At 41.7% G+C, this 24,613-nt stretch overlaps 1 protein-coding gene across 1 annotated transcript in view; it reads right to left on the reverse strand.

The window, feature by feature from the left end:
• Positions 1-24,613, reverse strand: part of LOC143924325 (neurobeachin-like protein 1) — a 204,938-nt gene that overhangs the window by 108,145 nt on the left and 72,180 nt on the right. The window contains exons 17-20 of the mRNA XM_077448575.1: positions 17,117-17,285; positions 13,895-14,028; positions 2,120-2,279; positions 1,571-1,673 (exon numbers count right to left, since the gene is read on the reverse strand). Coding sequence (XP_077304701.1) covers positions 1,571-1,673; positions 2,120-2,279; positions 13,895-14,028; positions 17,117-17,285 — 566 coding nt within the window. The remainder of the gene's footprint in view (positions 1-1,570; positions 1,674-2,119; positions 2,280-13,894; positions 14,029-17,116; positions 17,286-24,613) is intronic.

The raw sequence follows: 24,613 nt of genomic DNA on the forward strand, positions 1-24,613 counted from the left end.
TCCGGTGAGCTCTTCTCCCTCCAGTTCGTATTGTGAGCAGAAGTCTTCCTCCGGTTCTTCTCACTGCGCTGAAGTCTTCTTCCTCTGTTTCTTCCTCCGGTTCTTCTCCTGACGCTGTCTCCCACTGTTGTGTCGGCTCCCGCTGTCTGCCATTTCTTATATAGGCATGGGGCGTGGCCATACAGTGACATCATCTGGAGATCACGCCCCTTGTGATTTTACCGCCCGGGGCCTCGCTTAGGTGCTTCCGCCAAGCAAACCCTTCCACCAGACTGAGAGCTAATACCAGCCTTTTTACCCCAAACATTGTACACAGACATTGATGTTGAGTTAGAACCCAAAAGAATGACTGTTTATTTAACAGAAAAAGTAGGTCAGTCACCACATTAACAATAAAATCAAATATTTACCCAAAACATCACACAATGGTTAGATAATGAGCTAAAGCTGATGCAAGGCCAATCCCACCATAAGAACCTCCAAGAGTTAGATATAATTAGCCAACAGACAGAAACAATAGGTGACTCAATTAACAATGGGAATTCACACCTAGGAAACACACATTTATATAGCAGAATTAATTTACCACTGATCATTCAGTTCTTTATTTTTTTATTCAAAGATGCACAAATGACGACAATCAAAAGTAAACATCAAGTGGCTAGTGTGCCAAGAAACAATACAGTCAACAGGGTAATAACACTTAACGAAACAACCACAGTTCAACAGTACCTGCAAATTGGACTGGAAAAGGGCAGTCATGTGAATTCAATAAAGATTACAAAACATCTGTCAAGATGGAATCTAACAATGACTGAATATAATGAACGGCACAGTGACAATGTGCATCAATTTTTAAGCTCAAAAAAAAGATTATGAAAGAGAGGAGAGGGATGAATGGGGATAGGAAGGAAAGGAAAAAGTCGTGGGAAGAGAAAAAAAAAGGGGAAAAAAAGGGGGAGGGGGCAAATGGAGAGGATGGCCACACACCATTCAGTTCAAGATAGGCATAAATAAGATGGTTCATAAGTATTGAGAATATTCATAAGAGAAACTAAACTGATCCCAGTAAAACCATCTGCTCTTACGTTCTTCCAATGTGTCCCGGAAAGCAGAGGTCAGATGCTCCATGCTTTCTATGTGAGTCAATCTGGCAAACCATTGGGCAAAAGTAGGAGGAGAGATTGTTGTTTCTACAAGGCTGGGATACATGCTCTAGCTGCGTTAAGTAAATGCTTAAGCAAAGATTTATGGTACTTTTTACAGGAAAGAGGGGTCAGGTTAAGAAGAACAATCAGATACTACTAAAGTCAGGATCTTTCCTAAGCCTGGACTGGCTGAGTGACATCAGCCGACGACAGGTTGAAGCCAAATGTCTGGTGACATCAACGTGTTACAGAATTGCAGAATTAACTGCACTCCTGTGATCCATAGAAGAAGCATAGCCAAAATATCTTTGAGTATACTTTTCCCCTTAAGAAGAAATGCTGTGTTGAACAGTTTCTTTAGTGGAGAGAATTTCGAATTACCGTTGTCCCACATGACAATAATACAACTATTTTATTCCTACCTGTAGTATATCCTGATTGTGTCAAGGAGAAACTGAACACCGTACTTTTTGCGGAAGAGTTTTCTGCTGTCTTTTATAATGGTGGACAAGTACTGTATGTGCCCTACAAAGAAAGAAAAGACATTGTTCAAAACGGATGATCTATTCAAATTACAATTTGCATGAATAATTATAAAGATGCTAGCTATTTGGTTTTTCTGAAATTTTTGGTGTTACATTATTGGCTGTGGTAAAACATCTAAAGTTCTTTTTAGGCAACTCAATTATTAAATGGGAACAAAATACAGATTTAGCAGAGTTGAGAGGGGTGTTTAGAACTTCGGACAATGGTTGTATTGTTACAAGTTTCGGTGACACAGCCTATGCCATTTCTTGTACAGCATCATAAGGACAGGAAGTGAGGTCTCGCCAATGGTGTCAGACAACTAAAAACCCAAAATACATTTTTAATTCATTCCCATTCTATCCCAAACGAAACTGGACTGTACTGTAAACGAAAGGTCATTGCATGATATTGGACCTTAATATGTGACCATATTTGAAACTCACCAATTCGAAAGGGAAAATCTCCACGATTCCAGATACGGAAGTCAAAAAGAAGATACTGGTACATCTGCTGTAGCAGGGGGGTATTCTTTTCTACCGACACTTGCTCTATTAGTAACTGGACTGACATGAGCACATTCACATCCATTAGGTGCCCTGGTACCTGAAAAGACACATGAGGATAACTTAACTAATTTACAAAAAATAAATCTTACTTTTAAAGTAAACCAGTCACTGATCCTTTTATAGACAATATTAGTGCCACAAACCAAAATACTATTTAATACATTTTTAATATTCAAATCAAACTCATACAACCATCCATATATCCATGCTTTTGTCTGAGAAAAAAAGACCAGAGCATTTCTGGCAGTGGCCATCTTAAGTAAAGGCAGATGATTCATGTTGCATTTACTTCTTGGAATCCATCTGCCCCTTGTTCCACTTCACGTTCTTGACACAGAAGCAGTAAAGGAAAGTAAAAAGTTCTGTTGGAAGGCAACATGGCTTAATGTCTTTTATTTCTGGAGTTGTACCGCCTGGTTGATAAAGCCATTTGGCCCATGTTGGAAATTGCCTCTTAGAATGCCAGTACAGCAAGTTTACCCAGCAGGGTGTTTGAAACAAGAAGTCATAAATGGGAATTAATATCCTAACAGCATGTTCTCGTATAGGCCTCTTGATGTGAGGTATGGGGTTAGAGTAACACCAGATAAGACCTCCTGGGGAGGTTACACCAACATCAAAGGCCAGCTGTTACTGAAGAATGACCTGGGTCAAATAGCGGTGATTCATGAACGAATGCTGCCCCTAGTGGAGACTACAGCATGCTTCCTGGAGGATGGGCAGAAGAAGAATATACTTCCTATTCATTAAGAAGGACTGCCTCTTATGGATTTTTGATTGGACAGAGGGCTTTACAGGGCGTTTGTGTGGGTGGTGTCTGAGTGAGCTTTAAAAGTAGTGGCCAGCTAGAGTTATTTCCTCTTTTCCAGTGAGCTCAGTCAAGACAGCATCTCTAGGATGACCTTACATAATTATATATGTTCTTTTGTTTTATATGCTCTGTAATATTCTGTTAGTGTTTTATGTTAGCGTTTCTACTTTCTTTATAATAAATTAGATCCTTGCTTATATAAGCAGTGTGTTTATTTTATAGCTAGCATTGTTGTTTTACTATCACCATAAACTTTATCAGAGCTTTCATAGACTAGCTAACTATAGGAATAGACACAAGTTAATACACATTTATAATAAATAGAAGGAATCCATAACCGTTGAAGCCGACATCCTTGTACCACTTCACCATGGCTTGCATACAACTTCTTTAAGTTGTGTCACGTCGCCTTAAAGTAGTGCAGGAACCTGTTTCTACGTCGGAGTGACCGATTAGAATGATTCCACTGCCATTAATGGGGTGCGACTTGTCATGTGACTTTGATGCATGACAAGTCACAGCAGTGTGAACCAGGGCTTATAGTCCAAAGCATGCATAATTATTTTGTACCAAACAGGTGCTAAATGATCAACAAGAGAACACGTAGGTTAAAAAAAACAAATCATTAACCACTTAAGCCCCGGACTATTTTGCTGGCCAAAGACCAAAGCGCTTTTTGCGATTCGGCACTGCGTCGCTTTAACTGACAATTGCACAGTCATGCGACATGTCGCCCAAACTAAATTGGCGTTTTTTTCCCTCACAAATAGAGCTTTCTGTTGGTGATATTTGATCACCTCTGCGGTTTTTATTTTTTGCGCTATAAACAAAAAAATAGTGTCAATTTTGAAAAAAAAAAACATTATTTTTTGCTTTTTGCTATAATAAATATCCCCCAAAAATATATAAAAAACATTTTTTCACACATATTTTGGTAAAAATAAAAATGTCAATACGCGTTTATTGATTGGTTTGCGCAAAAGTTATAGAGTCTACAAAACAGGGGATAGTTTTGAGACATTTTTATTAATATATTTGTTTTTTAATAGTAATGGTGGCGATCAGCGATTTTTATTGTGACTGCGACATTATGGTGGACACTAGAAAAGGCAAAAAGGGCGACTTATGGACTTTATGGTGGACATGTCGGACAATTTTGGGACCATTCACATTTATACAGCAATCAGTGCAATTAAAATTGCATGGATTACTGTGTAAATGTGACTGGCAGTGAAGGGGTTAACACTAGGTGGCGCTGTAGGGGTTAAGTGTGTCCTAGAGATGTGTCCTAACTGTAGGGGGGATGGGCTAGCTGTGACACATCATTGATCATAGCTCCCGACAACAGGGAGCAGAGATCAGTGACACTGTGGCAGGCAGAACAGGGAGATGCTGGTTTACATTAGCATCTCCCCGTTCTTCCTCTCCGTGAGACGATCACGCGTATCCCTGCAGATATCGAGTCCGCGGAACCAGAGATCCTACTCACGGAGCACCCAGCGGGCGCGCACGCAATGGCAGAAAATTCAAAGGGACATACAGGTATGCCCATTTGCCCAGCCGTGCCATTCTGCAGAAGTACATCGGCGTGCGCCAGTTGGGAACTGGTTAAAGTGTATATCTAGGAAAACTTTTTTTTCATAGAGTGGGGAAAGTGTGTCCCCACTGGGGAGATTTGCCCCTTTAACCGAGACCATTGTTGCAGAGGAAGGAAGGAGAAATCCAAAATGTTTGCGTTATCCCCAGAATAAGAGACAATGGGATATCTGCCAATGGGGATGCATTTTCTGGGGGCAATTGTCTAAGTCAGGAAGTAAGAAAGCCTAAAAATGAAAAAGAATGCAGCCATCACATTGAAGAATTTGTAAACTGTAAAATAATACATTTTTGCTTTTGGGTTTAATACCATTTTAAACCATGTTTTATTTGTTTTTGACTTGGAAATTGCCCTGTTCTTGCAGTGCCCAAGGCTGATAATGTAAATGAGCCCTAACAAATCTGGGTAAAGATATCACTGAAGAAAATTCTATGTAAAAAATCTTACACAATGGCAAGACTGAACACGGTAATGAGACACAGGATTGTCTTGTATTAATATTGCGAAAAAGAGAATTGAAAGGGAGTCAGTGGTCAGTCAAGCAAACCTAGTGTGGCAGATGAAAGACTTATCATACTGACTTCCATTTACAACTGGAAGGTATCCTGAGGAACAGACTTGTGGAACCCAAATACACTCATCTACAGTCTGGAGAAGTCTTCTCAGAATTACTTGTGGTCAAAGAGCCACATCCCTTCTATGGAAACAATGCCAAGCAATAGCCTATGTATCAAGGAAAAGACCCACGCTTAGAAAAATGCCAGAGGGTGCTTTGGGCTGATGTCCCAATTTAAGAAATGTTTCTGTAACTTAAAGCAGATTGTTTCCCAAAGGAACAGAGCAATATAAAGATGATTTTCTTGCAGGTTTTGGGCTGTAATTTTGCACATGGATTGGGGAATGTGGTCAGAATTATTGGTCTCCACAGTGCTGAAAAGTGCAGTCAGATACGTGTCCATAATGCATCCCTAAAGTGTCTGATGAGTCCCAAATTAATTTTGCAGCAGGACAATGACCCCCAAACATACAGCCAATGTTGTAAAGTACTGATGAAGATGGGTTGGTCACCACAAAGCCCTGATCTCAACATCTTTGAGTCTGTCTGGGATTACATACAGACAGAGGAAAATGAGAATCCAAAGAAGCTCTGTAGTTCTCCCAGATGGCTACAATAGCCATGTTGATCTGTTGAGTTCCTTAAAAGAAAAAAAAATCTGTGTGCATGTATATCTAGAAGAATTGATGCTGTTTTAAAGACAAAGAGTGGATGCACCAAATACTGATTTAATATAGATTTTATTTTCCCATTATTTTCATTCTGCAGCATTTCTCCACAAGTTCCGACCACTTTTGCACAGCACTGTATACTGTTCAAGGCAATGTGTAGGCACAATTAACATTTCTAAATCTTCCTGAAATTATAGACAATCGTCCCTTTTATAATTCAAGTCAGCTTTAGGCCCCTTTCACACTTGTATGACTTGTTCTGTGAATTGAGACTGCAAAGTCGCATGACAAGTCGTTCCCCATGATTTCCAATGACAACCATTCATATTAGTACGACTTCAAAGTAGTCCCTGCACTACTTTGGTCCGACTTTGATGTGAGTTACACAGGAATTCCCTGAAATCGCGGCAAAAATTGTGCGACTCTGAAGTTGCGGGAGTGTGAAAGGGACCTTAATGAGATCTCATACATAGATTGACACAGTTGACCACCTGCTCCTCTTCAGCAAATTACGCTCCCTTGGCCTCTGCGATTCTACTTTATCCTGGTTTTCCTCCTACCTATCTCAGCGCACTTTTAGTGTCACTTACAACTCCATCTCCTCTGCTCCCTTTCCTCTTTCTGTTGGGGTACCCCAAGGTTCTGTCCTTGGGCCCCTCCTATTCTCGCTCTATACCTCTTCCCTGGGCCAGTTGATAAACTCCCATGGTTTCCAATACCACCTCTATGCCAACGACACCCAGATCTATCTCTCCACTCCTCAACTAACCCCCTCAATCTCCTCACAGATCTCCAACTTACTGAATGACATATCAGTATGGATGTCACACCACTTCCTCAAACTCAATCTTTCTAGAACTGAGCTTGTTATATTTCCTCCTTCACGATCCCCCCCCCCCCCCCCCCCCCCGTGACTTCACCATTAATATCAACACAGCCATTGGTCCCTCCACACATGCCAGGGTCCTGGGTGTAATCCTCGACTCTGACCTCTCCTTCAGCCCCCATATCCAATCACTGGCTAAATCCTGCCACCTTCATCTCCGCAACATCTCCAGAATTCGACCCTTCCTGACTAATGACACCACAAAGCAACTCGTTCACTCCTTGATTATTTCCCGCCTTGACTACTGCAACTCTCTCCTTAATGGCCTACCCTTAAGCAGGCTATCCCCCCTTCAGTCTATTATGAATGCTGCTGCTAGACTAATACACCTCACTAATCATTCCGTGACTGCTGCCCCTCTCTGCCAATCGCTTCACTGGCTTCCCCTACACCACCGTGTAAAATTCAAAATGCCATCCACAACATCGCCCCCATCTACATCACCAACCTCATCTGCAGATATCGTCCAAATCATCCCCTCCTCCTCCCAGGACCTTCTGCTTTCTAGCTCCCTTGTTACCTCCTCTCATGCTCGCCTTCGCCTTCCAGAGCCTCTCCCATCCTCTGGAACTCCCAGCCCCAGTCTGTCCGATCAGCCCCTACCCTGTCCACCTTTAGGAGTTCCCTGAAAACTCATTTATTCAGGGAAGCCTATCCCACACCAACCTAACTGTCCCAGAGCCACCCCCATCAAATCATTCTCTGCAGCTATTACCTTTTGTACCACCACCCTCTCCCTTTAGAATGTAAGCTCTACAAGCAGGGCCCTCCTGTACCTTTTGTATTGTACTGTAATTGTGTTGTCCCCCCTATACATTGTAAAGCACTGCATAAACTGTTGGCGCTATATAAATCGTGAATAATAATAATAATAATATTCTCAGAAAAGTCTCAGGTTCTGAGATAATGCAGTGTAGCTGATAGAAGAAGGTATTGCAGGACCACAGTGGGAAGCATGACTAGTGCTCTCTAAGCACAATTATATGAGGGAACATGAAACGGTATGGAAGTATAAATCAAAGGGGATCTACACAAAGGAATAATATATTTTTGACCAGTAAAATAGTAAAAGGGTTTACTTAAAACCTGTGTCTTTTTGAACAGTGAAACTTTCTTTCATTCTCCTTATGAAGGCATTTAAGAAAATAAGTGACATATATCCTGTCATTTTTAGGATAAATTCAACCACCAATAATCCATTATACTATACTGATATATACAATTACATATTATTCATTTACAATAGTCAGTTAGAGATCCCACACAGCTTATTATACAAGTGCAGAAAAACATTTGGCAGGAAAATTACTTTTTGCTTACTTACCTACTACAGGAGTCATGGGTTTACTCGATCATTCAATGCGTGTGCCATTAAAGTGGTTGTAAACCCTTACATATACTCAGTGAAGTGACTGGCTTTAGGTGGTACACAGGGATGAAAAATCTCCCTACACAAGATGTACATGCAATACAGTTGTCTTTCCCCTATATCCATTCAAAGCGCAGAATTTACTCTGGATATTTCAGCTCTGAAAAGCAGGTGGCGGGGAGCTGAAGTGTCATCAGTGAACAGAGCTGATTGGAGGAAAGGGACACACCTCCTTTCAGAAAGCAAACAAAGAACAGAGTTTAGGCTGTCAATATGCTGGAGCTCCCTCCCTTGTCACCATTTTTCTCTTGGTGTCAGGAAAACTTGTCAGAAGTGATTCATGCTGATAGTAGAAGACTGGGGCAGCAGACAGAAATTACTCTTAGTGCTCTGGATTGAGACAAGTACACACTAGAGGGATATGCTTTGTTCATATGTCATGTCTGAGGTTTACAACCACTTTAAGGCTTTTTGATTTTAGAACATAATCACCTCAAACAGACTTTTTGATGAAATCCACACATTTCATGCTTTTAAAAATAAGTTTTCAGGATTACAGCAGCTAAAAGAGAAGTTTTTTTTTTTTTGTAGAATCATACTTACCTAGATTAACCACTTAATAACCGCCCTATAGCCGAATGACGGCTTCAGGGCGGTTTCTTAACTGTGGGAGGCCGTCATATGACGTCCTCCCAGAATTCCGCTGTCGCGCGCCCCCTGGGGCGCGCACTCGAGAGCATCCGTGACCGCCGGGTCCACAGGACCCGGCGCATCACGGATCACGGTAAACGGCCGCTCGTCGCAGCCGTTTACCACGTGATCGCTCCGTCAAATGACGGAGTGATCACTTGTAAACAAACCGGCGTCATGTTATGACGCCGGTTCCTCCCCCCCCCCCCTCTCTGTACCGATCGGAACAGGGGAGGGGGAAGAGATCGGTGTCAGCAGCGATGTGGGCTGCATCTGCAGTGCCCACATCGCTGCTCACCGAAAATGACCCCTCAATTCCCTGCAAATACCCTGCCATTACTCTGCAATACCCTGCATTACCCTGCATTACCCTGCATTACCCTGCATTACCCTGCAATACCCTGCAATACCCTGCAATAGTCTGCAATAGTCTGCAATAGTCTGCATTACCCTTCCATTACTCTGCAATACCCTGCATTACCCTGCATTACCCTGCATTACCCTGCAATACCCTGCAATACCCTGCAATACCCTGCATTACCCTGCAATACCCTGCAATACTCTGCAATACCCTGCAACGCTCTGCAACACCCGCCAATACCCTGCAACACTCTGCAACGCTCTGCAACACTCTGCAATGCTCTGCAACACCCACCAATACCCTGCAACACTCTGCAATGCTCTGAAACACCTGCCAATACCGTGCAACACTCTGCAATGCTCTGCAACACCCTCCAATATCCTGCAATGCTCTGCAACGCAATACTCTGCAACGCCATACTCTGAGATACCCAGCCATACTCTGATATACCCAGCCATACCCAGCCATAGTCGGTGATACCCTGCAATACCCAGCCATAGACACCCCCCCCCCTCCCGCCGCCCTCCGGTGCTTCTACCAACTCGCCAATACTATCAAATCCAGAATCTTTTTTTTTTTTTTTCAGGCTTCCCAGCTTAGAGGTGAGATGCGGGGTCTTATTGACCCCACATCTCACTGTAAAGAGGACCTGTCATGCCATATTCCTATTACAAGGGATGTTTACATTCCTTGTAATAGGAATAAAAGCGATCAAAAATTTTATTTTTGGAGAAAAAAATGTCAAACTAAAATAAATAAAGTAAAATGAACAATAAATTTTTTTTTTTTTTTTAAAGCGCCCCTGTCCCCATGTGCTCGCATGCAGAAGCGAACGCATACGTAAGTCCCGCCCACATATGAAAACGGTGTTCAAACCACACATGTGAGGTATCGCTGCATACGTTGGAGCGAGAGCAATAATTCTAGCCCTAGACCTCCTCTGTAACTCAAAACATATAACCAGTAAAAAAAAAATTAAATCGTCGCCTATGGGGATTTTTAAGTAGCGACGTTTGGCGCCATTCCACGAGCCTGTGCAATTTTGAAGAGTGACATGTTAGGTATCGATTTACTCGGTGTAACTTCATCTTTCACATTATGCAAAAATTGGGCTAACTTTACTGTGTTTTTTTAAGCACAAAAAAAAGCATTCGAAAAATTGCTGCGCAAATACCGTGCGAGATAAAAAGTTGCAACGACCACCATTGTATTCTCCAGGGTGTTTGCTAAAAAAACATATATAATGTTTTGGGATTCGATGTAATTTTCTAGCAAATAAATGATGATTTTTACATGTAGGAGAGAAATGTCAGAATTGTCCTGGGTGCTCCAGAACGCCTGATGTCGCTCCCTGCATGTTGGGCCTCTGTATGTGGCCGCACTGTGTAAAAGTCTCACACATGTGGTATCGCCGTACACGGGAGTAATAGCAGAATGTGTTTTGGGGTGTCATTTGTGGTATGCATATGCTGTGTGAGAAATAAACTGATAATATGACAATTTTGTGAAAAAAAAAAAAAAAGTAAAAAAAATCTTGATTTTGCAAAGAATTGTGGGAAAAAATGACAACTTCAAAAAACTCATCATGCCTCTTACTAAATACCTTGGAATGTCTTCTTTCCAAAAAAGGGGTCATTTGGGGGGTATTTGTAATTTTATGACATGTTAGGGTCTCAAGAATTGAAATAGGCCGTCAGTACTTCAGGTGTGATCAATTTTCAGATATTGGCACCACAGCTTGTGGACTCTAACTTTCACAAAGACCAAATAATATCCACCAATTTGTACTTATTTTTACCAAAGATATGTAGTGGTATAAATTTTGGCCAAAATTTATGAAGAAAAAATTACTAATCTGCTAAATTTTATAACAGAAATGAAGAAAAATTCATTTTTTTTACAGAATTTTCTGTATTTTTTCTTTTATAGCACAAAAAATAAAAAACCCAGCGGTGATTAAATACCACCAAAAGAAAGCTCCATTTGTGTGAAAAAAAGGACAAAAATTTCATATAGGTCCAGTGTTGCATGACTGAGTAATTGTCATTCAAAATGTGAGAGCACCGAAAGCTGAAAATTGGTCTGGTTATTAAGGATGTTTAAGTGCCCAGTGGTCAAGTGGTTAAAGCTGCTTTGGTCCAATGCTGCATCCATCCCCTGCCAGCTCTAAGACTGAGAACCGAGCGATCAAACTCTACTGCTTGCTTGGTTCTCAGGGCTCTCTAGGCAAAAAGCTGGCGACGGTCAGTCACCAGCTCTCTGCCCTGCACCCTTTGGCTGCACAAGCTTTGGCTGTACGTCTCCTTTCATAATCCTATTATACCTATACAGTATATACAAATCCAGAGGTACACTCCCACTTCCCCACACAATCTGAAGTAGGATTAAATAATCCCCCCACCTTCCTCTGCCTAAATATTAAGCTTCAACTGCTACCAGGTTTACGATTGGAAATCTGTTTTTATGATTATTCTTGTCATTTTCTAAACTTTTTGCCAAAAAGTATACCTTATGGTCATTATGTTTTTCTTTTCATTCTTGGAACATATACCTCCAAGAACATGGCACTGACATGGGAATGAGGTCTGCACTTAGTTGTAGATCTATGTATATTTGTGTGTAGATCCACTCTTCTTCATACTGCCATATTCTCAAACTCTTATTGATTGTCCTGAACACTGCAGCCATTCAGATGGCTTCTACTATTACCAGCTCTGCCCCCTAAGCTTGATTGAAATAACTGGCACACAGTTCCCAGGTTCCCATAGCATACTCATGCTTAGCAGAGATTTTCATAAAGTGGTTCTCTGCCAATAATGAGGAAGATCCACATCCACATCAAATAAACAATAGACACAGTTAAAACAATTACAGTGGAAGTCTCCCATTATAACATTTGATATCCTTAATGGATAAGTTCACCTAAAGAAAAAAAACGCACATCAGCTAAGGCAGAGATTCAGGAATCCCACACCTTATTAGAAAACCTAGGGTGTCCCTAATCTCGTATGTCATGTTATATAAAGCAAGACTGGTATTGATCAACTGTATCCACACAGTTAAGGTTGAACAGTACGGAGTCGTCCATCTCAGATACATTGCTTTTAGAAAAAATAAAAAAATAAAACATTTTCACTAGTGAGTGGACAAGCACAGGTCCTCCAGAAGTCCTAAGCAAATTTTAAGACTATAAATGTTAGGAAAGGCATAGGAATTTGCAATGCATTCTGTGATTTGGTGCCAGAATTCACAAAATATATTTACAATACCATATTGTATGAAGAAAGTCAGCTACTGTATCTCTTACAGCAGGTATTTGGTGATTAAAAGCCTAGTGCATACAATCTAAATGGGGTATACTATATTTGATGAAAAAGCTTGAGTTAATCTACATTTGGTAGATACATGAGGACATGTCTGCCAATCCTCTTCCTTCAGCATTTCCAGTATTAGTATCTGGTTTTTGGGTTGCTATGGATGACTACCAAATTACAGCCGCATCTGCCATCTATTTTCTTTTTTCATTTCTGGCTTTCTGTAACATGGACCTGATGAGATTTTTATTTGATAAATGTGCACACAGACATACAGCACATTTATTTAATCAACATGATGTGCACCATAGGTAACCCAGCTTCACTTATCTAGGGAGAACAATAATCTCCTTTTAAAGCAATCCAACCTAATCAACAGACTTTTTTGGCCAAGATCCACCGGCCAGGGATATCTGCTGATGACACTCAAAGATATCGGAGTCTATGGGGGATCCAGCAAAAAATGGACAGGATGTGTACCTTCACTTTGCACTTTCCATAAAGGAAAAAATAGGCACATTAAAACTTTTCCAAAGCCTAAATAGGCCAGGAAAATATTAAAGAAATACTCCTAGTGAATGACATTGAACAAATGGAAGAACCGGCTTCTGCTCTTCAGGATAAATCTGCAGAACAGACTTGATGGTTTTACTGCGATCACTTATACTTCTCTGATGAATTCCTCCAATATGCATAAGCTGCGCCACTCACCGGTTATACTGCCCAATTGGAGATGGTAATTTCTGCTCCCCGGGGGTGATTCCCCTTTTTCCCTTCCAGTTTTCTTCCCCTTCCTTCCTCATTCTTTCCTTTCTCTCCTCCCTCCTAAAGAGGTTGTATACTCTCCTGTATACTTAGTACCTATAGGTAAGCCTAGAATAAGGCTTACCTGCAGGTACTGTAAATATCTCCTAAACGTGTGCCATTTAGGAGATATTTACTGTAAATGCTTGTGCCATTTAGGAGATATTTACTATAAACCTATGTGCCATTTCTTCTGGATCGTATGCCGTGACCGGCGGCTCCTGTGCCCATGCATGCGAGGGACGTCACACAACTCCGGCAGTTACACTGTCAAAGATGACGGGCGAAGATGGATGTGGTCAGCAGCGGGGACGACACAGGCTTTGTTTGCAGGTAAGTGTCACATAATGTGCTAGTATGTGATGCGTCAGCACACAAGTTGATTTGCTCCTTATACTGCTTTTTCTCATAATCCATTAATCTTCTGCACAGAGACTGCAACAGGCTGATGATGCCTGGTCATTGTCAGATCCGTACACTGCTTGTATTTAAAAAATGTATTTATTGACATATTAATGATCACAGAGCTGAATTATTGAGTCTTTTATAGCTGCCTAGAATTCAGCTTTTAATAGTACACAGCTCAGTGTTACCTTCTGTAGCAAAGCCCCCAGTGTAGCTACTCCATGGGAATGAATAAGATTATCCTGGTTGATTGGATGTCTCTGAATAAAGTGTTTGAGCATCAAAATGAAAGTAGCAACAATATTCTTCTCCAGACGGGCCTCTGTAAAGTTAAAAACAGTGCATGAAACAAAAAACTGCATAAAGTGACCAGGTATCATCCTATTTAGTGAGGCCACAATACCAATTACACAGGTTTCATCATTAACTTTCATCATTAACTTCATAATTAGTTCTTCTTTTTTGATAAAACACAAACATTTGCAGATTACTGCTAGCGGCTATAACCACCGGCAGTAATCGTATGTAAAAAATCCAACAGGCTGGCTTACCCAAGTCGACTGATGGATCGACTTGGGTACAATCAGCCTGCCCATAGATTGATCAAATCTTGGCCAGTCCCTGCTCTACCGGCTGAATTTCAATCCATGTATCTCATTATACATACCTTTTTTTCTTATTTATTTTTATAAATGGTCACATAATCTCTGTTCTCCTCTGCATAAAGGGCTTAGAGAGTTGGGGGTGGAGAAGCAACACTGCCCTGATCTTCCCAGCAAATGGCTGTGGAGTGGGGCATGTCAGCAGAAGTCTTGTCCATCGGAGGACAGGAAGGCTGTTCCCCCAGCACAGCGAGAAAACTGACCACACTGGGAAGGATATGCTTCTATGCCTAGTGTGATCAGTTTGAAATAAGAAAGTAGGGGTACTTTGTTGGGGTAACATAATCTTTAAGTTATGGAAATGGGAAGAACATGCAACAAATATAAACTAGGTGTTATCACAATATGGTTGCAAAAATAGATATACATATCTCATTCTAGAGTTGTACCTCTTTCAAAGGTCAAATACACCATCACAGTATACAAATGTAATCCTAGGACTTTCTATGATTCTATTAAAGTACTGGCATCATCAGCTTATTTTTTTATTTGCTAAGTAAAAACAATAAACTTCTGGAACTTCATACAATCAACAGTGAAGTGGAGTACATCATTTATTTTATCCAATACATGATATTTCAGAGAATATAATTAGAACATTGCATTCAGCAGTGAACACATAACTAATGTTAATCAATCCTTTTACAGGGCAAGTTGAAACTTTGAAAGCCCGAAATCAGGTGACTTCTCTATTAGAGCCTACAAGGAAATGGCTGGAATATGCAGTACGTTGGCTCAGAGCAAGCATAGTCTGTAATGGGGCATGTCTATGAAATGGGGAGAGTGAAGGGGGCAAGTCAATTTAATCCAACTTGTTTTAAAATCAGAGTTGTACTTTTAAATGTACTTTAGGAAACTGTAAATGTATAGTTTAGGGCAAAGTGCAAACTGTGGCAAAGTTTAGTCTCCTAAACTGACTTAAGGGGATTAAAGTAAATCTAGATAGATTGTGTGCAGTTGCCAAGAATAGTAACCAGTGATGAGGTTATTGCTGTGCTTTACTGAAATAAACCTGATAAATTGTATATATAAATATATATATATATATATATATATATATATACAGTGGTGTGAAAAAGTGTTTGCCCCCTTCCTCATTTCCTGTTCCTTTGCATGTTTGTCACACTTAAGTGTTTCGGAACATCAAACCAATTTAAACAATAGTCAAGGACAACACAAGTAAACACAAAATGCAATTTGTAAATGAAGGTGTTTATTATTAAAGGTGAAAAAAAATCCAAACCATCATGGCCCTGTGTGAAAAAGCGATTGCCCCCCTTGTTAAAACATACTATAACTGTGGTTGTCCACACCTGAGTTCAATTTCTCTAGCCACACCCAGGCCTGATTATTGCCACACCTGTTCACAATCAAGGCATCACTTAAATAGGAGCTGCTTGACACAGTAAGGTCCACCAGAAGATCCTTAAAAGCTACACATCATGCCGAGACCCAAAGAAATTCAGGAACAATTGAGAAAGAAAGTAATTGAGATCTATCAGTCTGGAAAGGGTTATAAAGCCATTTCCAAAGCTTTGGGAATCCAGCGAACCACAGTGAGAGCCATTATCCACAAATGGCGAAGACATGGAATAGTGGTGAACCTTCCCAGGAGTGGCCGGCCGCCCAAAATTACCCCAAGAGCACAGCGACGACTCATCCAAGAGGTCACAAAAGACCCCACAACAACGTCCAAGGAACTGCAGGCCTCACTTGCCTCAGTTAAGGTCAGCGTTCATGCCTCCACCATCAGGAAAAGACTGGGCAAAAATGGCCTGCATGGCAGAGTTCCAAGGAGAAAACCACTGCTGAGCAAAAAGAACATCAAAGCTCGTCTCAATTTCTCCACAACACATCTTGATGATCCCCAAGACTTTTGGGACAACATTCTGTGGACCGATGAGACAAAAATGGAACTCTTTGGAAGGTGTGTGTCCAAGTATATCTGGCGTAGAAGGAACACTGCATTTCATAAAAAGAACATTATACCAACAGTAAAATATGGTGGTGGTAGTGTGATGGTCTGGGGCTGTTTTGCTGCTTCAGGACCTGGAAGACTTGCCGTGATAAAAGGAACTATGAATTCTGCTGTCTACCAAGAGATCCTGAAGGAGAATGTCCGACCATCTGTTCGTGTACTCAAGCTGAAACGAACTTGGGTTCTGCAGCAGGACAATGATCCTAAACACACCAGCAAGTCCACCACCGAATGGCTGAAGAAAAACAAAATGAAGACTTTGGAGTGGCCTAGCCAAAGTCCTGACCTGAATCCTATTGAGATGTTGTGGTATGACCTTAAAAAGGCCGTTCATGCTCGAAAACCCTCTAATGTAACTGAATTAGGACAATTCTGCAAAGATGAGTGGGCCAAAATTCCTCCAGGACGCTGTAAAAGCCTCATTGCACGTTATCGCAAACGCTTGGTTGCAGTTGTTGCTGCTAAGGGTGGCCCAACCAGTTATTAGGTTTAGGGGGCAATCACTTTTTCACACAGGGCCATGATGGTTTGGATTTTTTTTCACCTTTAATAATAAACACCTTCATTTACAAATTGCATTTTGTGTTTACTTGTGTTGTCTTTGACTATTGTTTAAATTGGTTTGATGTTCCAAAACACTTAAGTGTGACAAACATGCAAAGGAACAGGAAATGAGGAAGGGGGCAAACACTTTTTCACACCACTGTATATATATATATACACATACATACACACACACATACACACACACACTATCTGTGTATTTATACCTGAAGCTTTTGTAGAAGACAGAACTACAAAATCTCCTTCTGTTGGGGTTATTAGTTCTGGGGGCAGCATGACAGGCTCTGATTTTTCACAGGCTGATTCATTTAATAAGCTGATCTGTTCCAACAGTGGAAATAATATATTTAGTCCACCAACGCAGTTAATCATGTCCTAAAAAAGAAATAAAAGGAAGTCAGTAAAATAATTCATTTGCACTCCTGGTGTCTACTTTTAATAGCACAATAATCTCAGGTATAATGATACAGCCATAAAACTGAGAGCACACCTGTTTCCTGTACAACAATACCTCTTTGTTCCGATTCTCTGTATCACTTTTTGATGTAGATCAAGAGATTTCTTTCCCTGTAAATTTCTTAATGGTACTAGAGAGTCTTTATCTGAACACTGCTGTACATAAAATTGCTATAAAGTGAGCTTAGTGGCAGCACAATGGCTTAGCTGATAGCACTTCTGCCTTACAACACTGGGGTCCTTAGTTTTAGTCTCAGAACACACTGATGGGGTGCAGGATTTGCAGCGATTTCTATGCATTTCCCACACCACATCACAATCATACTCCATTCATATGAACTGCTGAGGGTGTCAATGTTAAGTTAACGTCACCCCAAAAACAGGTCATAAAACGCAGTGCAATTGGCTGAATCGGATCATATGTTTCATAGTTAGTAAGGTTGAATAAAGACACCAGTCCATCCAGTTCAACCTGAGTGAGTGTCTACAATTGTCCCTATCCCTGTACATTGCACACTCACATCAGTCCCCACAATCCAAGGTCCCCATTCATATACTAGGGCCAATTTTGGACAGAGGCCAATTAACCTACCTGCATGTCTTTGGATTGTGGGAGGAAACCCACGCGGCATAGGGAGAACATGCAAACTCCAGCAGGTAGTGTATTGGTTGGGATTCGAACCAGTGACGCTTCTTACTGCTAGGTGAGAGTGCTAACCGCTACACCACTGTGTGGACACCCAATGTGATCTGATTCCAGTGCAGGTGAATGCACCTTTTATGTGTGGGTGCAGTGTAATTTGAGCCATACAAAATGAATGACCTGAACAAGAATGCGGTTGTGATTCCTGTCCAAATCACATGTGGTTTCTCATACTGCATTAGTGTGAACCAGTACTTAATCTCAGCCAGGCTGCAATCTGCATTGAGTTTTTGTGTTCTCCCTGACAGTGTTCCAATGTCAAAATACAACTCAGCAGGGAAGATTCCCCAATCTACTTTGGTTGTGTGGATGGAATAATCCATCCTGCTGGCTGAACGAAAAATAAAAAATAAACCCTTTAAGGTTAGCTGTAGACTGTAAGCTCCTTGAGGGCATGGAACGTACAATATGTAAGGCACTGCTTAACCACTTTCAGACCGGACCATTTTGCTGGTCAAAGACCAGAGGTCTTTTTACAATTTGGCACTGCGCTGCTTTAACTGGTAATTGCGCGGTCATGCAATGTTGTACCCAAACAAAATTTGCGTCCTTTTTTTCCCACAAATAGAGCTTTCTTTTAAAGGTATTTGACTGACTCTGCGATTTTTATTTTTTGCGATATAAACGTAAAAAGACCGCAAATTTTGAAAAAAAATGATATTTTCTACTTTTTGTTATTAGAAAAATCCAATAAACTCAATTTAAGTCATACATTTAGGCCAAAATGTATTCAGCCACATGTCTTTGGTAAAAAAAAAGTCAATAACTGTATATTTATTGGTTTGCGCAAAAGTTGTCACATCTACAAACTAAGGTACGTTTTCTGGAATTTACGCAGCTTTTAGTTTATGACTGCCTATCTCATTTCTGGAGGTGCTAAAATGGCAGGGCAGTACAAACCCCCCCCCCAAATGACCCCATTTTGGAAAGTAGATACCCTAAGAAAATTGATAAGAGGCATGTTGAGCCCATTGAATATTTTATTTTTTTGCCTCAAGAGATTGAATAATTTTTTTTTTTTACACAAAGTTGTCACTAAATGATATATTGCTCACACATGCCATGGTTATATGTGGAATTGTACCCCAAAATACATTCTGCTGCTTCTCCTGAGTACGGAGATACCACATGTGGTTGACTTTTTGGAAGCCTAGCCGCGTACGGGGCCCCGAAAGCCAAGCACCGCCTTCAGGATTTCTAAGGGCATACATTTGTAATTTCACTCCTCACTACCTATCACAGTTTTGAAGGCCATAAAATGCCAATATGGCACAAAACCCCCACAAATGACCCCATTTTAGAAAGTAGACACCCCAAGCTATTTGCTGAGAGGCATGTTGAGTCCATGGAATATTTAATATTTGGCACAAGTTGCGGGAAAATTACAAACTTTTATTTTTTTTTATTTTTTTTTCACAAAGTTGTCACTAAATGATATATTGCTCACACATGCTATGGGCATATGTGAAATGACACCCCAAAATAAGTTCTGCTGCTTCTCCTGAGTACGGGGATACCACATATGTGGGACTTTTTGGGAGCCTAGCCGCGTACGGGGCCCCGAAAACCAAGCACTGCCTTCAGGCTTTCTAAGGGCGTAAATTTTTGACTTCACTCCTCACTACCTATTACAGTTTTGAAGGCCATAAAATGCCAAGATGGCACAAAACCCCCACAAATGACCCCATTTTAGAAAGTAGATACCCCAAGCTATTTGCTGAGAGGCATGTTGAGTCCATGGAATATTTTATATTTTGCCACAAGTTGCGGGAAAATTACAAACTTTTTTTTTTTTCACAAAGTTGTCACTAAATGATATATTGCTCACGCATGCCATGGGCATATGTGAAATGACACCCCAAACTAAATTCTGCTGCTTCTCCTGAGTACGGGGATACCACATATGTGGGACTTTTTGGGAGCCTAGCCGCGTACGGGGCCCGAAAACCAAGCACCGCCTTCAGGCTTTCTAAGGGCGTTACAGTTTTGAAGGCCATAAAATGCCAAGATGGCACAAACCCCCCCCAAATGACCCCATTTTGGAAAGTAGACACCCCTAAATTTAGGGGTACACTAGTGAGACTAGGTAATAAATGGCGGGTGCCCTGAAACTATAAAAAAATAACTAACCAACCAGCGTCACCTGTAACAGTTATATGGTGATCACTGGTGAAAGGGTTAACTAGGGGGCAATCAGGGGGCTTTACGCGGTAGTATATGGGGGTCCCTGGCGCTATAAAAAGCTGCGGCGAACCTAAATACCTACCTGCCTAACTAGCGTCACCTGTGACACTAATACAGCGATCAGAAAAACGATCGCTTATTAGGCTGGGTTCACACTGGAGCGATGCGGGAACGCCACGAATCCGCGGCGGGTTCCCGCATCGCATGGCTCCCGGCGGCAGTTCACACTGCCCTATGCGAACTGCTGGGAGTGTCAGTGAAATGTTAATGACACCCCCAGATCAGTTTGCACATCGCAGTGCGATCTGCAAACTCAGATCGCATGGTGTGAACACCCATGCGATCCGATTCTGCTGCGGACCAAAAAAAGGGTCCCGTGCGAGTTTGCGGCGGGTGCGGCGCGAATTCAGCCATACTATCTGTATGGCTGAACTCGAATCGCACAGAGATCAGATGTGATTTGCACTGCAGTGCGGTGCGAATCACATCCGTTCTCATAAACCGCTGCAATGTGAACCCAGCCTTAGTGACACTGGCGACGGGGGGTGATCACGGGGTTAAACCTTTATTGGGGGGGTTAGGGGGGTACCTTAGAACTAAAGGGGGCTAACCCTAACTGCCCTAACAGTTATTACAGTCACAAATGACACCCGCCGGGTGATCACGGGGTTAAACCTTTATTGGGGGGGTTAGGGGGGTACATTAGAACTAAAGGGGGCTAACCCTAACTGCCCTAACAGTTATTACAGTCACAAATGACACCAATGCAAAAAAAAAATGCAATTGGTGTCACTGTGACTGGGGGGGCAGGGGTAATTGGGGGGGTGATCGGGGGGTGAAGGGGGGTGTGAGTGTGCCTGGCATGTTCTACTGTGTAGTGTCGTGTTGGTGCAACTCACCGATCCTCTCTCCTCGGTGCCGGAACGAAAAATACCGAAACGGAGGAGAGATTACATCACTTCCTCTGCCTGTGTTTACATTACAGGAGAGGAAGTGATGCAATGCTTCACTTCCATTCATCAGGAGCGATCGCGAGGGGGTGGCCATGAATGAATGGCCGCCCCCTCATCCCGGATCGCTCCTGCACGGATACAGACCGCCGCTGGCACCGATCGGGCCCCCACCCGCGGGAAGGCAGGGACGTACAGGTACGCCCATATGCCTGCCCGTGCCATTCTGTCTACGTATATCGTCGTGCGGCGGTCGGCAAGTGGTTAAATTGTTGGTACTATATACATGTCTGTACTGCCCCTAGAATGTATGCATGTACAGTGCCTTGCAAAAGTATTCACCCCCTTGGCTTTTTACCTATTTTGTTACATTACAGCCTTTAGTTCAATGTTTTTTTTTAATCTGAATTATATGTGATGGCTCAGAACACAATAGTCTATGTTGATAAAAAATATCATAAAACTATTTTTCAGAAATAAAAAAATGAAAATTGGCATGTACATATGTATTCACCCCCTTTGTTATGAAGCCCATAAAAAGCTCTGTGCAACCAATTACCTTCAGAAGTCACAAAATTAGTGAAAGGATGTCCACCTGTGCAATCTAATGCCGCGTACACACGATTGGACTATCCGGTGGACAACCCGCCAGACTTTGAACGAGCGGACCTGCCCACACACGACCGGACTTTAAGGGGCGGGGTCGCCGGGTGATGTCACATGGTGACCCCACCCCTTATGAAGTCACAGCCCCAGAGGATGCTGGGACTGTGACATCATAAGAGGCGGGGTCGCCATGTGACATCGCCCGGTAACCACGCCCCTTGTCCCTTTATAAGTTCGCCACACAACGTGTCCCTGCCATTACGGCCAGAGAGAGCGTCATGTCAACATCGGAAGAAGAAGAAGAAGAGAAGAAGAAGCAGAAGGTGACAGCGACAGCGGTCTGATGAGACTAAAATTTAACTTTTTACCCAAAGAAAATGCTATGTCTGGTGCAAACCCAACACATCACATCACATCACCCAAAGAACCTCATCCCCACAGTGAAACATGGTGGTGGCAGCATCATGCTGTGGGGATTTTTTCAGCAGTCGGGACTGGGAAACTGGTCAGAGTTTGGTGCTAAATACAGGGATATTCTTGAGCAAAACCTGTACCACTCTGTGTGTGATTTGAGGATAGGACGGAGGTTCACCTTCCAGCAGGACAATGACCACAAACATACTGCTAAAGCAACACTTGAGTGGTTTAAGGGGAAACATGTAAATGTGTTAAAATGGATCCAATCCAATAGTGGTCAGACTTAAAGATTGCTGTTTACAAGCACAAACCATCCAACTTGAAGGCGCTGGAGCAGTTCTGCGAGGAGGAATGGGCAAAAATCCCAGTGGTAAGATGTGTCAAGCTCATAGAGACTTATCCAAAGCGACTTGTAGCTGTGATAGCTGCAAAAGGTGGCTCTACAAAGTATTGACTTTAGGGGGGTGAATAGTTATGCACATTTACTTTTTATGCTATTTTGTCCTTTTTTGTTGTTTGCTTTACAATAAAAAACAAAGCTGTGGGCCTGTTCTGTAAATTAAATTATGCAATACCTCAAATCCAGGTTGTGAGGCAACAAAAAATTAAAAATGCCAAGGGGGTGAATACATTTGCAAGACACTGTATGTATGAATGCATATGTGTTAGGGACCTTAAACTGGCCATGGATAAATCACAATTCAGCTTTTTCAGCAGTGATTAGCCGAATTTCGATGCATGTGTGGCTGCCCCTGTGTAGAAGTCGATCGTTAACTTGACAGATCAGTGTATTTTGACAGAGGCAAGTCCCACTGTCAGAATACAATCTGAGAGAAACTCCTACATTCACCTCGCAAGTGTGGATGAAGGAATCAATCCTGCTGTCAATAAATAAATAAACCCCTCAAAAAAACAATAAAAAATGTCTATGGCCAGCTTTAGACTAAGTTTCTAAACCACTTCCCATGCAGGCTAATTCTGGCACTTCACTCCTACATGTAAAAAAATCTGAATTATTTTTCTAGAAAATTACTCAGAACCCCCAAACATTATGTATGTTATTTTTTTTAGCAGAGACCCTGGGATTTTTTCTTTATAATGTGAAAGATGATGTCACGCTGAGCAAAATAGATACTAAACATGTCCCACTTTAAAATTACACACACTCATGGAATGGCGCCAAACTTCAATACTTAAAAATCTCCATAAGCGACACTTTACATTTTTTTTTTTACAGGTTACATGTTTAGAGTTACAGAGGAGGTCTTGGGCTAAAATTGTTGCCTTTGCTCAAACGCACATGGCAATATACCACATGTGTAATCTGAATGACGTTTACATATACGGGCGCGACTTATATATGCGTTTGATTCTGTGAGTGAGCATGCAGGGAATGCTGTTTTATTTAATTTTTTTATAACTTTTTTTTTTTTTTTTACACTTTCTCTTTTAAAAAAAAAAATATTGATCACTTTTATTCCTATAACAAGGAATGTAAACATCCCTTGTAATAGAAATAATGCGTGACAGGTACTTTTTATGGAGAGATGTGGGATCAATAAGATTCCACATCACTCCTTCAGGCAGGAAAGGCTGAGATCAAAAAATAAAGAAAAACTCTTGGCCTTTCCAGTGGTGTCCTCAGCTTTCTTTACTTCCACTGGCCCAGACGTGACATCATAACGTCGCGCCCTGTCCTCAGAGGCTCATAGAGATGACTGGGGACCATTTGGTCACCAGAAATCTCTAAGGTAAACTTCCGGCGGCGAACGATTCATTCTCCAGCTCGCCAAGCGCAGGGCCGAGTTGGGAGAAGCACTGGAGGGCGGCATCACTCAGATATCCCTACTAAAAGTCCAGAACATCATATGACGTACCTTGGGCAGGGAGTGGTTAAGGGTAGGGAATGTATCGTATGTAAGGTACTGTTTAAATTGTTGGCACTGTATACATGTAAAAAGAATATATCATTTTACTGTGTGTTTCATGCTCATCACACTTTATTTCCTGTGTGGTCATTAAGGCAGGAAGTGAGGAAAATATCTCCAACAAAAACCAGAGACAGCAACAAATTTTTTTATAAAGTCTTAACCCACCTCCATTGTATCCAAAATAAAAACTTCATTGAAGTTGAGCTTAAGGCTGGGTTCACACCTATGCAAATTGGATGCGGCTTTTCCCCCATCCAATTCGCATAGCAGGAGAAGGTGACCGGCTCTCTATGGAGCCGGTTGACATGTCTACGGGGCAGCTACGGAACGTACTTCACAGAAACACTGTATGTCTTTGCCTCCGTTTCCTTTAGTTATAATCCAGGCAAAAACAAGTTGATAGCAAAGGGGTCTGGCGAGCTGGCAAGATAAGATTCTAGTTTATGAACACACAAT

This window comes from Lithobates pipiens, unplaced genomic scaffold (genome assembly GCF_037356315.1).
Source record: "Lithobates pipiens isolate NorthernLeopardFrog02 unplaced genomic scaffold, aLitPip1_a1.2 Scaffold_22, whole genome shotgun sequence".
Lineage (NCBI taxonomy): Eukaryota > Metazoa > Chordata > Amphibia > Anura > Ranidae > Lithobates > Lithobates pipiens.